At 41.9% G+C, this 12,957-nt stretch overlaps 1 protein-coding gene across 13 annotated transcripts in view; it reads right to left on the bottom strand.

Moving 5' to 3' along the window:
- The window catches only part of PITPNM2 (phosphatidylinositol transfer protein membrane associated 2), a 195,296-nt gene that overhangs the window by 56,212 nt on the left and 126,127 nt on the right, over window positions 1-12,957 (bottom strand). For all 13 annotated transcript variants that reach the window (XM_050924412.1, XM_050924411.1, XM_050924398.1 and 10 more), the window contains 4 exons: window positions 11,857-12,071; window positions 10,786-10,907; window positions 8,791-9,024; window positions 1,972-2,301 (listed from right to left, as the gene is read on the bottom strand). In XM_050924412.1, the coding sequence (XP_050780369.1) occupies window positions 1,972-2,301; window positions 8,791-9,024; window positions 10,786-10,907; window positions 11,857-12,071 (901 nt within the window). The remainder of the gene's footprint in view (window positions 1-1,971; window positions 2,302-8,790; window positions 9,025-10,785; window positions 10,908-11,856; window positions 12,072-12,957) is intronic.

Genomic DNA, 12,957 nt, shown 5'->3' with positions numbered 1-12,957 from the left:
AGGATTCCAGAATCCATCTTCCACTCATGCGTTTGTGAAAAGTTCCTGCTTAGTTGGTCTGCTGTAGCATTCTGGCATCCTGGCAGGTAGAATGTCATGCTGTCTATGTTGTTGGAGATGCTCTACTGCCAGAGGCGGACTGCTTCTGCACAGAGTGGATAAGATCGGGCCTCTCTTTGGGAATTTATATAAAACATAGTCGCCAAGTTGTCTCTAAGAATCTGGACAGTCCTGTTGCAGATTAGGGGAAGAAAGTGATGGCGGGCATTTTGGGCTGCAAGTCAAGACAGTATTTGAAACCTGGAGAGCCAGGCATGTCTGAGAGGCTATGCTGAAAGCAAGAATGGGAATAGATCCATTCTTATGCCTCTTTTCTAATTGGGTAATTACCCACCTGAGGTGGGGGAAAGGGGAAGACTAGGAGAGGAAATGTTTTTTTGTTTGTTTTTTGTATGGTAAAGAAAAATTTAAGGAGAAATTAATAAAGAAAGGGTATTAGCTAGGGAAAGAACTGAAATAATAGAAATATCGAAAGCTGTGAGGCGCTGCTGTCGTTCCAACCAAAGCCAAAGGCGGTAGAGAAGGAACTGGGGGACGGTTAGCTGCACAAGCAGGGTAACTCCTCAGAGTGGTGCGAGATGGCTGCCACATGTGTGTGGCCAACCAGGGCACTGCTACTACAAATCTCTGATTAGAAGCACAGGGCGCCAAGACACCTGAAGTGGAGCACCCACAGGGACACTCCTTGAAGAAGAACTGTAGGTTGTCCTAAGTGGTTTACTTTGCCCAACTACATCAAAGGGATGAATTCTGGCCCCAAGGACTTCAATAGGCCACGTTTTCACCCTAGGATTTTACAGTGAGATCGCTAACCTACTGCAAAACACACAAAACTTTTTTGCTACTGTAAACCCTGCCACTGTCTTTGATGCGACTTGTGCCTGATGGAAACACTGAGTAAAGATGTCACGAGTCATCTTTTCCAAAGAGTGGGTCAAGAAAATGAGGCGTGTACAGTAAAGGATACTTGAGAGAATGTGACTTCCTAGTGCACAGGGAAGATTCATGGGTCTGAAGTGAGTCCTTCAGTGAGGTTCATTGGAGCCTGTTGGACATTTTTCCTGCATGGCATTTAAAAGGAAATACAAACATGATCCATGGTGGTATCTGATCTCCTTAGCCATGGATGATGGTTGCAGGACATTAACAGCAGCAAAATGCAACAGCTGTCATTCCCCTCTCCCTTCACTGACAGTGGTGACCTGCGTTAATTTTCCCAAAAGGCCAATTATGGTGCTTAGCTGTGCAAACTACACTGCAGCAGCTTGGGAGCCAACCCCCTCCTTAGAAATGAATGAAAGCAGTAACACTTATCGCTGACCGGGGAGGATTATGCCTGTCACTTTAACTGTATTTCAGAGAAATCCAAAGCAGGAGACATGGAATCTAACAATTAATCAGATCAAGGCCTATTCAGTGACTCTCTCTCTCTGCATCTAGCATTTCACATCAGACAGGCACATGTCCAGAGAGAGAACATCGCCTGAGGAATTAAACCTTATAAAAAATTTCCATGTTACTAACAACAGGGACTAATCTCCCTTCTATGGTGCCCTGCTTGTTTTCTTTTGACAACAATCACTGCAACCAGCTCTCACTGCTTTTTCTCATTTCCCCTTTTTGTAATTTATTTAACTTTGACAGAATTCATGGCAATGTCATTTCAGGAGCCGCTGTTGCAGCATAGGCATAACCCTCAACACAGCTCCACTAGAGGGGACTTTCACACCAAATGCACAGGCTAAAGAAGTGACTCAGTTAGCTGGTAGCAATAAATAAGCTCTGACCCATCGTATGGGCTAGCCCCTAAAGAGAGGCATGATCACACTTACCCAGCATGTTACATCAGCACCACGGCAAGAGTTGTATGTTTTTTTCCTAATGCAATTAATCCCATTACAAACATCTCACCTCCTCTTTTTGAAGATCGCGAGGATTTGGAAGACGTGGACCACTGCTTGGTTATCCCTCTCCCAGACACGGCTTCACCAACATTACTAGCAGCGTCTGCTGCATCGACGGAGGACATGGCCTTGCTTTCAGCATCATTCTCACCCGGGGAGTCTTTGGCTCCATGCTGCTCTGCCTCATTTTCACTGTAGCTGAACTGGGCCATTTTCTGAGCCAGCATCAGCTGTGCCTCCTTCTCGAGCTGCCGGATGTCCTCAATGGTGAGTCCATACCATTCATCCTGCCAGCACCACGCCTGCCGGTGGGCTCTCACCATTACCTTCCGAAGGCCTGCAAAGCAAGAACATGCCAGTGACCAGCAAAGCTAACACACTGCAGGAACGTCATTGTTTGGGATTTTCAATGAGAACTACTTAAAATCTCATGGTAGATCATGCCCTTAAACTGGTAATTATCTCTGATGGATGCACAGGACATACAAACAGCACATTTCAACTTTCAAGTCTTTTACACACATTAACGAATTCATTCTCACAAACCCTTCAAATAAACAACATTATCTCCACTTTAAATATTGGGAAACGGAGGCAGAACAGAGCTGCAACAACCTGGAACGTTGCAACAGACACTGCAGAGCAAACCACTATTACATGGTAACATGGATCAGAGTCGCTGAACTAGGTGGACGTAACCTTTACTGAATTGTGTTCTTTCACTTTTGACACTTTTAAGGTACATCTATACTGCAGTTGGAAGCATGTTTCCCAACTCAAGTAGACTTGCATGCACTAGCCTGGCTTGAGCAAATGCACTAAAATAACAGTGTAGCTGGGGGTAGCATAGGTGGGATGCTTGAGCTAGCCCTGTGATAACGAACCCACCTGGACCCCTAGGGGGTATGTACTTAAGAATGTCCCTACTGGGTCAGACTACAGGTCCATCTAGCCCAGTATCCTGTCTGCTGACAGCAGCCAGTGCTGGTGCCCCAGAAGTAATTAACAGAACAGGTAATGTGACAAAATTCCTCCTCTGCCTAGGTGGGTCCTGTGCTTATTGGTGGATTTGCTCACCTCAGTGATCTTCCCCTCTTGTGGAACCCACAGTCTGGGTCAGCTCCTCCTGTGTCTGATCAGGAGCTGGGAGGTTTAGGGAGAACCCAGGCCCGCTCTCTACTCCGGGTTCCAGCCCAGGGCCCTGTGGACTGCAGCTGTCTATAGTGCCTCCTGTAACAGCTGCATGACAGCTACAACTCCCTGGGCTACTTCCCCATGGCCTCCTCCAAACACCTTCTTTATCCTCACCACAGGACCTCCCTCCTGGTGTCTGATAACGCTTGTCCTCCTCAATCCTCCAGCAGTACACTCTCTCACTCTCAGCTCCTTGCTCCCAGCTCCTCACACATGCTCCTTCTCCTCTGGCTCCTCCCTGCCTGACTGGTGTGAGCTCCTTTTTAAACCCAGGTGCCCTGATTAGCCTGCCTTGATTGGCTGCAGGTGTTCTAATTAAAGTAGCTATCTCCACTGCCTTCTAGAAAGATCTTAATTGGCCCCAGGTGCCTTGATTAACCTGGAGCAACTGCCATTTGGTTACCAGGGTCCTAGGGATTTGTTTAGCCTGGGGCTAACATACCTGTTTCTCAGTACTTTACTGTAGCCATCTGGCCTTGCCCCATCACAGTAATCATTAAGTGATCCAACCCCTGTTGCCTATTCCCAGCTTCTGGCAAACAGAGGCTAAGGACACCATCCCGGGGTGGCTAACCCGAGCCACCACCACGCTAACCCCAGCTACATGCTATTTTTAGAGCTTGGGAGCTTGATCCTGTCTAGTCAAGCTGGGAAGCACCCTCTCAGCCTCAGGGCAGACATATCCGTAGATTGGAATGCAACAGAGTGGTCCAATAACATGAAGAAAAGCTAGTATTGCCACGTAGTCTTCCAAAGAGCTCTCTTTTGCTCATCAGAAAGACGAATAGTAAGGGAGAATCAGAACTGATTTTCATCTTGAAAAATTTATAGAGAACGAATTGTCACAAAGCCCTGGCTTGTCTCATTCCGATTCTCACCTTCATTTATGGAATGAGCACAACCCTATGTGTCCTTTTGCAGGCAAGACACCCACTAAAGTCAACGTGAATTCGGCCTGTGAAAGGAATGCAGGAACAGTCTCTTTATGGATAAGCACCAAATACCTCTTCAGCCAACATACTAATAATAGTTAGTGTGCTTTTATTAACTCTCCAGGGAGTGAAACATTTTGACTTAAAAAAAAAAATTGCCATATTTTTGAGTTAAGAAAAAACTAGTATCTCTGTGCTGATTTAACTGTAATATTTTCCACTGTTTTAGGAAAGATCATCCCTTGTGATTATCAGCAGGCGATGGACATTTAATCACTTGTCTTTCAAAGCTGTCATCCTAGCTAACCCTGTTCCAGTCAAATTATAACAATACTTCTAGAATTCAACCAGTGTGAAGCCATTGAAGGGCTCTGTCTGTGCTAAAGATCTCTTTGTAGTTCAGGATTTGCTTTTTCTATTTAAAGTAAAACCACAAACCCAATCCAATTATAATATAAAAACACTGCAGAATCTAAGTATATCTGGGCAGTTGTTTTTACACACAAGAGTGACGCATCCCAAGCATTTCATAACACACTTGCAATTTCCTGGCTGCAGATAAAGGACGTCTGATTTCCCTTGTGTGGCACTTTATTTCCTTGATAGCCACAACAGATACCATAACCTTGTCCGAACAGTTCTAGTTGCTTGAACGTTTCTGATAAAATGTAACCCTGAAATTGTGTTTATTTCCCCCCCGTTTCCCTAATTTAGGCTACTCACAAAGCAAAATTATATGGTTATGTCTGATCCTCCAGCTGCAATCTATTAAAACACAAGCTTAGAGGAGATGCCAACACTTGTACATATCAAGCTGTAAGGGCTGGCCAATATATGGGAGTCCTTCCATAGACTTAAATGGGCACTGGATAAGACATTACTAGATGAGTACTTTACACAGAAAATTTAAATGAAGCAAAACTTCTCAGAAAAAGACGGGCTTATCCCGAAACTTCTCAGGTTATCAGCACTGGCACACACATCATCTGCAATATATAGTCTTAAGATACATCATCACTGATTTGTTTAAGAAAAACAAAAGAAACAGAACCCATGTACAAAGGGTGCCAACTGAGTGGGAATGGCAAAAATCCTGAACTTGGACAACACTGTACACTACTAATGTAATTAAACTCTTTGGGGTTCACGCCAAAGCACATTCAGTTAGCACAGCAGACTAGATCAACAGCCCACATTTTCAGTGAGTGTCTCAAGATGTCAGATAACAGCGACCATCCAATTAGTTAACAAATGACTTCTAGGTTCAATCAGGGACTGAGAACATTTCAACGGCCTCTCACACAGCCATTCCCTTCCTTGTCTAGCCTCTTAGTAAGTCAACCACATATTATAATTATCCTATTTTTAACTAAACAAACATTTTCTTCTCTTTCAACTCTTTCCCCGAACTTTCTATTGTACGTCATTATGGAACACAGTCTAAATAACGACGTAGTGCGGAGCATTAGGAATCTGAACCATGTTGACCATGGACAAGCCACTTTACTGGTCCATGGGTAAGCTTCTCCATCTGTAAAATGAGGATAATAGGGAATTTGGGATGAAAAAAGGTCCTCAGATAAAAAACACAAGAGAAGTGTGAGGTCTGAGTACAGTTTAACACCCTCCCTCCCCCCCCGAATTAGAGTTTACTTCTACATTGTGATTTTGCTATTACCAGTTTGGCCTGAGACAACAAGCACATCCTCCAAACTGTTACCAGTACCAAGGAAATATATTAACAAAAGGAAAACTCTCCCCCACATGGCAAGCATGGACTGTTAAGCTAGGCTATCCATCTCCCACAAATCCTCAGCTTTTAATTTCCACTCTTCATTCAATTTTCTGACTCTGCTTCAAAGACTTCTCCTATTTTATGCAACTTAAAGTTACTTCAGATCAAAGATGCATAATTTATATCAATAAAACACAGCGGTAAGGAGCCTGAGTGGCAGACAATCAGATGATATGGCTCACTGCTACAGCTGGATCAACAAGAGACTGAATGAAGTCTTTTAGGAAATATACAAGAGCCATCTTTCCAAGAGACCACAGTTTAACTTATGCAAAGCTCCTTTATGAAAAGGATTGGAAAGATTACATTTTTATTGCTAAATGTCAGTAAATGTTAATTTCACCCAACACAAGCAAACCAATGAATAATATTTCCACCGATAATAATCGTAATTTACAGATAGGCAAAGAAAGAAAAACGCTGCTTGAGAAGTTATTGGCATTTGGTTTAAGGATATTTGTTTTGTATATTTTGACTTGTGATGTTGACAATTTGTGTTTTAGCAGTTACAAAGCTTTAATGTTTTGAATCTCAACATCCTCAGACATTAAACAATTGCTGTCTGGCCCCACACTACTGTCTGACACCTCCCTTAATTTCACACAATGAAAATGTAAATTGATAAATAATTTAAAAAATGCTTATATTTAAACATTGATACTATCGGTTGAAATCATGAAAAAATAATTCTACCAATCCTATTTATGAACAACTGAGAGGGCCATATACTTCTCTTCACTTTCCAGATAAAAAGGGCTCATTTTATTTTGTTGCCATGTTTTGTGACAGAGATGAAATTAACTCATTTCCCCAATATACTGAGGGGGTTTGTTATAGTGTAAGAGCCATCTAAGTACAGTCTGTCAGAGAGGAACAATTTGTCCACACCAGACTGAAAGACTGGCCAAGAGCCTCGGGTTATGGACAATGTAAAACCAAAATGGCTCTAGCAGAGCACTCGATACCCACTACCGAGGCTAGTGAATGGACTGTAAAAGTGCTCCTGAGATAACTAATACGGAAAACACAGTATGATTACAAACAATGGGACCAATGCTAACTATTGTAAGCAATACCACAGTTGTTCTGTATGAGCGAGCAGAATCAATTCAAAGAAGCTTTGCCAATAGGAAGGAACAACTGTGCAGATAACGTAGGAAAATGTAGCGTGAACGGAAGCTGGATGTCATTACTTAATGGAATCCAAGGGTTTTCAGTATATACATTTGAATTAGGACATTACATCTGGCATCTTCATTTCCATTTTAATGATTATGTTTTAGTGTAATTACTAAAATCTTGGATTATCTGTCCTTTTTCCCAGCACTCACACATATAATTTCTGAGACATCTGTTGGTTAGCATGCACACATTCACTGCCCTCTACTTCCCACCTTCTCTAAGACAAGAATTTAGCACGTTTTACACAGAGTTTTAAAGTAAGAAAGAGCTGGGGGTTTAGTACAGTTTTGTTTCAGGTAGGTGGGAATTCTCAAAAGAACACTAAAATTTGACTTGATAACACAAGGTACTTAACTGTACGTGTCATTTACCACCTCTGCATTGCCTGGGTAGCCACTTGGCACTCAGCAAACTCCCACAGCTCTCTCCGAGCCTAGGCTGGGCTCATTATAAAATCTGTGGTGGACTCCCTAACTGAACCTCTTGCGCTAATGTAAGACTATCCCCAATTGTTGCACCAAACTGAGACCCAAAGCAAATAAAACTTCTGAGCCTCAATAAATAAATAAATAAATAAAATGTAAACAGTGAACTGTTTTCCAAAACCCTGTTTCTGTTTTGTTCTTTTTCTTTTTTCCCCATTTTTGGGAGCATCGACACGTATGGGTTTAGGCAGAGATGGGAAGTTTCAAACTACTGCAAGAAAGCCTGTTCTCACAAGGCATGATTTTGCAGACTCAAAGTTTTGGACAGTTTGGATAAACAAATAAATTACAGGGTGTTCACTCAAACTGAACCAAATCTCCAAACCTTTAAAGGTCATCATCTCTTCACTTCATCTAGCACAAACTGAAGTGCCTCCTACTCTATACAGACAAACTAATGAAGGGTCTAAAATTTGAAATCAGCTGTTGGAAGAAAAAGTGAGATATGTATTTTCAACATGGATCACTGTAGCGGTGCCTGCTCCTGGCCCCTCCACAAACACAGTCAGAGACCAACTGATGTGCAGCACCCATGTCCTTTTATTGTTTGTGCCTGTTCCCACCACCTATTATTTACAGAGACCAACACCCTGGGAGACTACGAACTTCCCAGCCAGCAGGGATCTAGAGCCCACACTCCTCCCTTTCCTGTCTCCCCCCGGTTTCCTGTCTCTTAGCCAGCTTTATAGGGCAGGCTGGCTACCCAGGCCTGCAGGTGTGGGGTAGAGTGGGGAGTCTCCACCCCCTTCCACTAAGCCCTGTGGCAGGCCCCTCTGCAAGGCCCATTTACTTGTGTTTGGGAGGCACCTGAGGATTTGGCCCATTCTAAGGAAAACCAACAGACCTTTGAAAGCGTTAGTTAGATTTGTGACAGATGAATCCTTTTTCCTGAGGATTAAGGCCCTGCCCAACATTTTCCAGGATACAGCTATGACAAAACATGGTTAGGGTCCACACACAGTCTGACTGCAAACAATGGGAGTGATGCTGAGTACTCTGGGCAGTCCCACAGCCATCCTGCATGGTGCTGTCAAAATCTCTTTTAAGGGCATCTCTTATGTTATATGCACAGGATTCTGTGCCAAGTGTTAAACTGAGTAGTCCAGTGACCTCTTAAGGCATCCACACATGAAAACTGGGCACATACTGTTTTTGTAACATGCTGCTGCACTCTGACTCAGAAATGCTAAAAACAATGTTAAAATTTTGACAGCACGTACAAGACTACAATTACTCACCAACGTCGTGGATAAACCTCTCGATTTTGGACTGCATCCCCCAGTATCTGAACTCCACTTTGCACAGTTTATATGCACACATGATTGGATATTTCCCAGGGTTGTTCTTGTACCCCTCAATCCAGTCCTCTGACAATGGCCCTCTTTTAGTCTTCACAGATTTATAAAGCTTTGGATCCTCTTCTGACTTGTATTCATGTGGTGGGATAGGATCTTTAACAATATCAATAGGATCTAAAGGCAGAAAACACAAATGATTTTTAAAAAGTTTTCTCTTTCTGCATAACTATAAAATAACACTTTTAAAAATCTCTTTGGTGTTTATCAGAAACATGAAAGCAATTTAGCTCCTTTGTATTTTCTCTTAAACAACTGATATTTAAACTGTTTATACAATTCTGCTAGACAGCGATGTTGACAATGCCTGGAGAACTCACATGCACGGTCTTAGCAAATGGATATTTTTGCCCAAAGATTTTGTAAACCGAGGATATTTTGGCAGCTCTGTCTGTTACATCTTTTCAGCTGTAAAAAGAGTTTTTGTATATTTCACCCTTCAGCTCCTTTCATGCCACCACAATGCTGTAGCTCTGCCTAAATTTAGAAGCTTATAATACAACAGTTCTTTTCTAATAATATCATAGAACAGAGACTAGCCACTGAATATGGTACCATTGCAGATCACCACAGTCATGTTACTGGTTTACTGCTCATTTGCTGATGTTGTGCTATGGACAATACATAATCTGCATTTTCTGCTTTGAAGTCTAAAAATTATTTAATGAATACTTTTGTGATAAGGGGGACCAAGCAACTGTAGCTGAACTAATGAATGCATCCTAAAAGGTCTGTAAATAATCCTGAGATCAGAAAACATTGCTAGAGGCATCTAAACTTCCATCTGAAACGGTTATATCTCAGTTATTCCCTCAGAATTGACAGGCCTTTCAATAAATTCTCTATGAAGGAACAGGACTCAAATCATTCTTTATATAGAGTCAATTTAGTACACAAAGGCTGATCAGGCAGGTTTGACATTTAGTGACAAGAACATACTAATCCAGACTGAAAATGACAAAAAATGTCAAGCCTACAGAAATTAAACACAGTAAAATTGCACCTTAGATACTATCTTTGCCCACTGATAGGCAGCGTTTCAGGAGTGGCTAAGAAAAAGATACAGCAACCACTAGGTGTCCTTCTTTCCATCACTGGGACACTGTGCTTGCTAATCTCACATTTCCTAAAAGAAGGCCAGGCAAAACTCAAACCAATTCATGAGTGTGTCAGTAGTTTCATAAGCAAGTGATGCTTTAATGGCATGTAACTATAATAGCTAGCACTAACTGACACAGTGCGTCTACTGCTTATGCCATAGGGACTGGCCAGTAGGAAATATAAGCAACGGGAATCAGGATGACACTTGCCATTTTCGGTCTTTTCACAAAATGCCCATTTTGCCTTCTTCACATTGAAGTCCTTTGTTTGTAAGGCCCAATAAAGTGATCTGCCGAAAAGGGTGCAAATGGGAATAGAAGCCTGAAATGTTAGCCAGTGCTGAGATGATATTGGGGAGAAAGGGGGAAGAGCCTTCCTATGTTTTGAAAGTTTACATAGGAACAATGTTTTCCCATAGAAAGAAAATATGTTGTTATAAAATTACTTAAAAATAGCAATACTTCCCCTTTGATAGCTCTTTCTATCTGGTATCTCACAGCCCTTTAAGAAGCCTTAGTCCTCACAGCATCCAAATGAGGCAGGAAAGTATTAGCCCCATTTACAGTTGGAAAAATGGAGACAGATGGAAAAAATTACGCGATTTGCCTAGCGTCACACATGGTCTGCAGCAGGGCCAGGAATAGATCTCCTAGTTACCACTTCTTTTTTTAACCATTAGACAATGCTTCTTCCCCTAAGAAAAATTACTATAAAAACTTCTGTGTAGCAATCAATAGGCAGGATAGAAGAAAAAGTGAGGGGAAAAGTGATATTCACCAAGAATTGTCTGTCTTTTTTCTGCAGGAGAAAGGTTGAATACATTGACATGATCCCCTGGATCGGCTTTATAATACGTTTCAATATCAATAGAGAATTTCTCCACAAAAGGACACGTATACCTGGAAGAGAAGAGTAATGAAGCTTAGACTAAAGCCTATTAGGCTTGATGGAGTAGAGAAGTGCTTTCATAACAGACACCTAAATACCGACTGCAAATCCAGGTCATTTCTCACTCATGTTTTACTTTAAATACCATTTAAGATGCAATCTGCATGTACAAAAAAGGAGCCAGTGATTTTGCTTTGTTAACATTTTTTTCTTAGGCCAGAGCGTGGCCTCAGGATATGGTTTATCTCCAATGTTAGGCTAAAAGTGACTGCTGCCCATCACGCTAATATCCAAATGCCTTTCAAATACAGTGAATGGCAAAGGCAAAGTCTCTAGGGGGCCCCATGGAGTCTTTGGCTCTCTTCCCTTTTGGGGATTAAAAACTTTACTAGGTGTAGGGTTATTTCTTTTTTTTTTAATACATAATCAATAAATTAATAATAATAAAGCCCCCAGCATGTTAATATCTGAGAACCTCCAAAATATCTATTATTTTTATTTCTATCCTTAAATCTCTCTCTCTCCCACTTCTCCGACTCTCCAACCTAGAACAGGGTTGGGATGCAAATCCAATTTCACTTTTACTAGGCAGTGTTTGACATGCTGACCTTGCCATCTTCACATACATTTAAATATAATCTAAGTTAACGATCAGATATTTGCAATAGTTAATGGAACGTGCAGGGTGACACACAAGATTCTGTGTAAAACGTAATGATTTTCCACACTTTGGTGCACAACCGGGCTTCCACCTTTAGACAATGGGCCAAAATCTGAAGTCCTCACCAAGCCTACTCATACAAATCTCTGAGGACTGAGTAAGGATCTCAGGACTTGGCTCCAATGTTTCCCTAAAGAATGTTCATGGATACACAAGAGATGTCACTGTGACTCAGTCATGGCAAGTACAGTGATATTCAGTTCCTTTCAAAATCTAGGGAGGGCGACATGGAATAGTACCTTGTCCTTGTGTAAGGATATGCATTCCATGACTCCTCTTCAACTCTTAAAGCTGCCTTTGGCAGGATAGACCGAAACCAACTGGGTATATGCATACCAATATGGTACACTTTATGTGTATATTGCCCAATGCCACCAGGACCATCCATGTACGGCCTATTCTCCAGGATCTCCACTCCACTGCCTTCTCCACATGTCTCTTCTCTGCTCTTTTTCTGAAAGGAAAAGACACCACTGTTTTTACTTGTACACATTTTACATACCACTTGCTCAAAGCAGGTTAACTTGAGAGATGGCATTTAACCCTACATGAACGGACTGATATTCAACAACAGCCACTAACCACCAACAAATAAGACCATAAGAATGGCCTTTCTGGTCAGACAAAAAGTCCGTCCAGCCCAGTATCCTGCCTTTCGACACGGACCAGTGCTAGGTGCCCCAGAGGGAATGAACAGAACAGGCAATTATCAAGTGATCCATCCCCTGTTGCTCATTCACAGATTCTGGCAAACAGAGTCTAGGGACACCATTCCTGCACATAAATTCCTCACTGCAGAGTCACCCAATGGTCTCATATCATCACATGCTACCCCCAGAATCAGAGAGATTATAAATGGAAGAGACCTACTGGATCATCTTATTTATCCACTAACCAAAGCAGGAACTCAGGCCAAAACCCTAGTGCAGGACAGCCTGGAAACTGTGAAGAAGTTAAATCAAGATCCAAACCCAAATGTCACAGGTAACTCCCCGATCTATAATAGGCTGAATCAAAGCTTTGTATTCAAACACTCTGAAGTCTGGATTCAGATCTGAATTGATCAGACCACACCACATAACCTTTTCCATTACCAGAAGTAGCAGGAATTGGGTTTTGCCTGCTTTGACGCGTATTTTTGCAATGTTACATCAGAGTGACAAAACAACAAATATTAGCTGCAACATCACAATGCAATATATAGGCAGAAAATGTAGCATTTAGTGGCATTTTCCTTTAATGATCTGGCAAGAGACAACTCTTTAAGAACAGCCTGAAGACTACACCCTGATAATTAAGATATTTATAGAAAAAATATATTAAATTGGCCAGAATGCACA

The sequence above is a fragment of the Gopherus flavomarginatus genome, chromosome 15, assembly GCF_025201925.1.
Source record: "Gopherus flavomarginatus isolate rGopFla2 chromosome 15, rGopFla2.mat.asm, whole genome shotgun sequence".
Classification (NCBI taxonomy): domain Eukaryota; kingdom Metazoa; phylum Chordata; order Testudines; family Testudinidae; genus Gopherus; species Gopherus flavomarginatus.
This window is presented reverse-complemented; position numbering and strand designations above follow the sequence as displayed.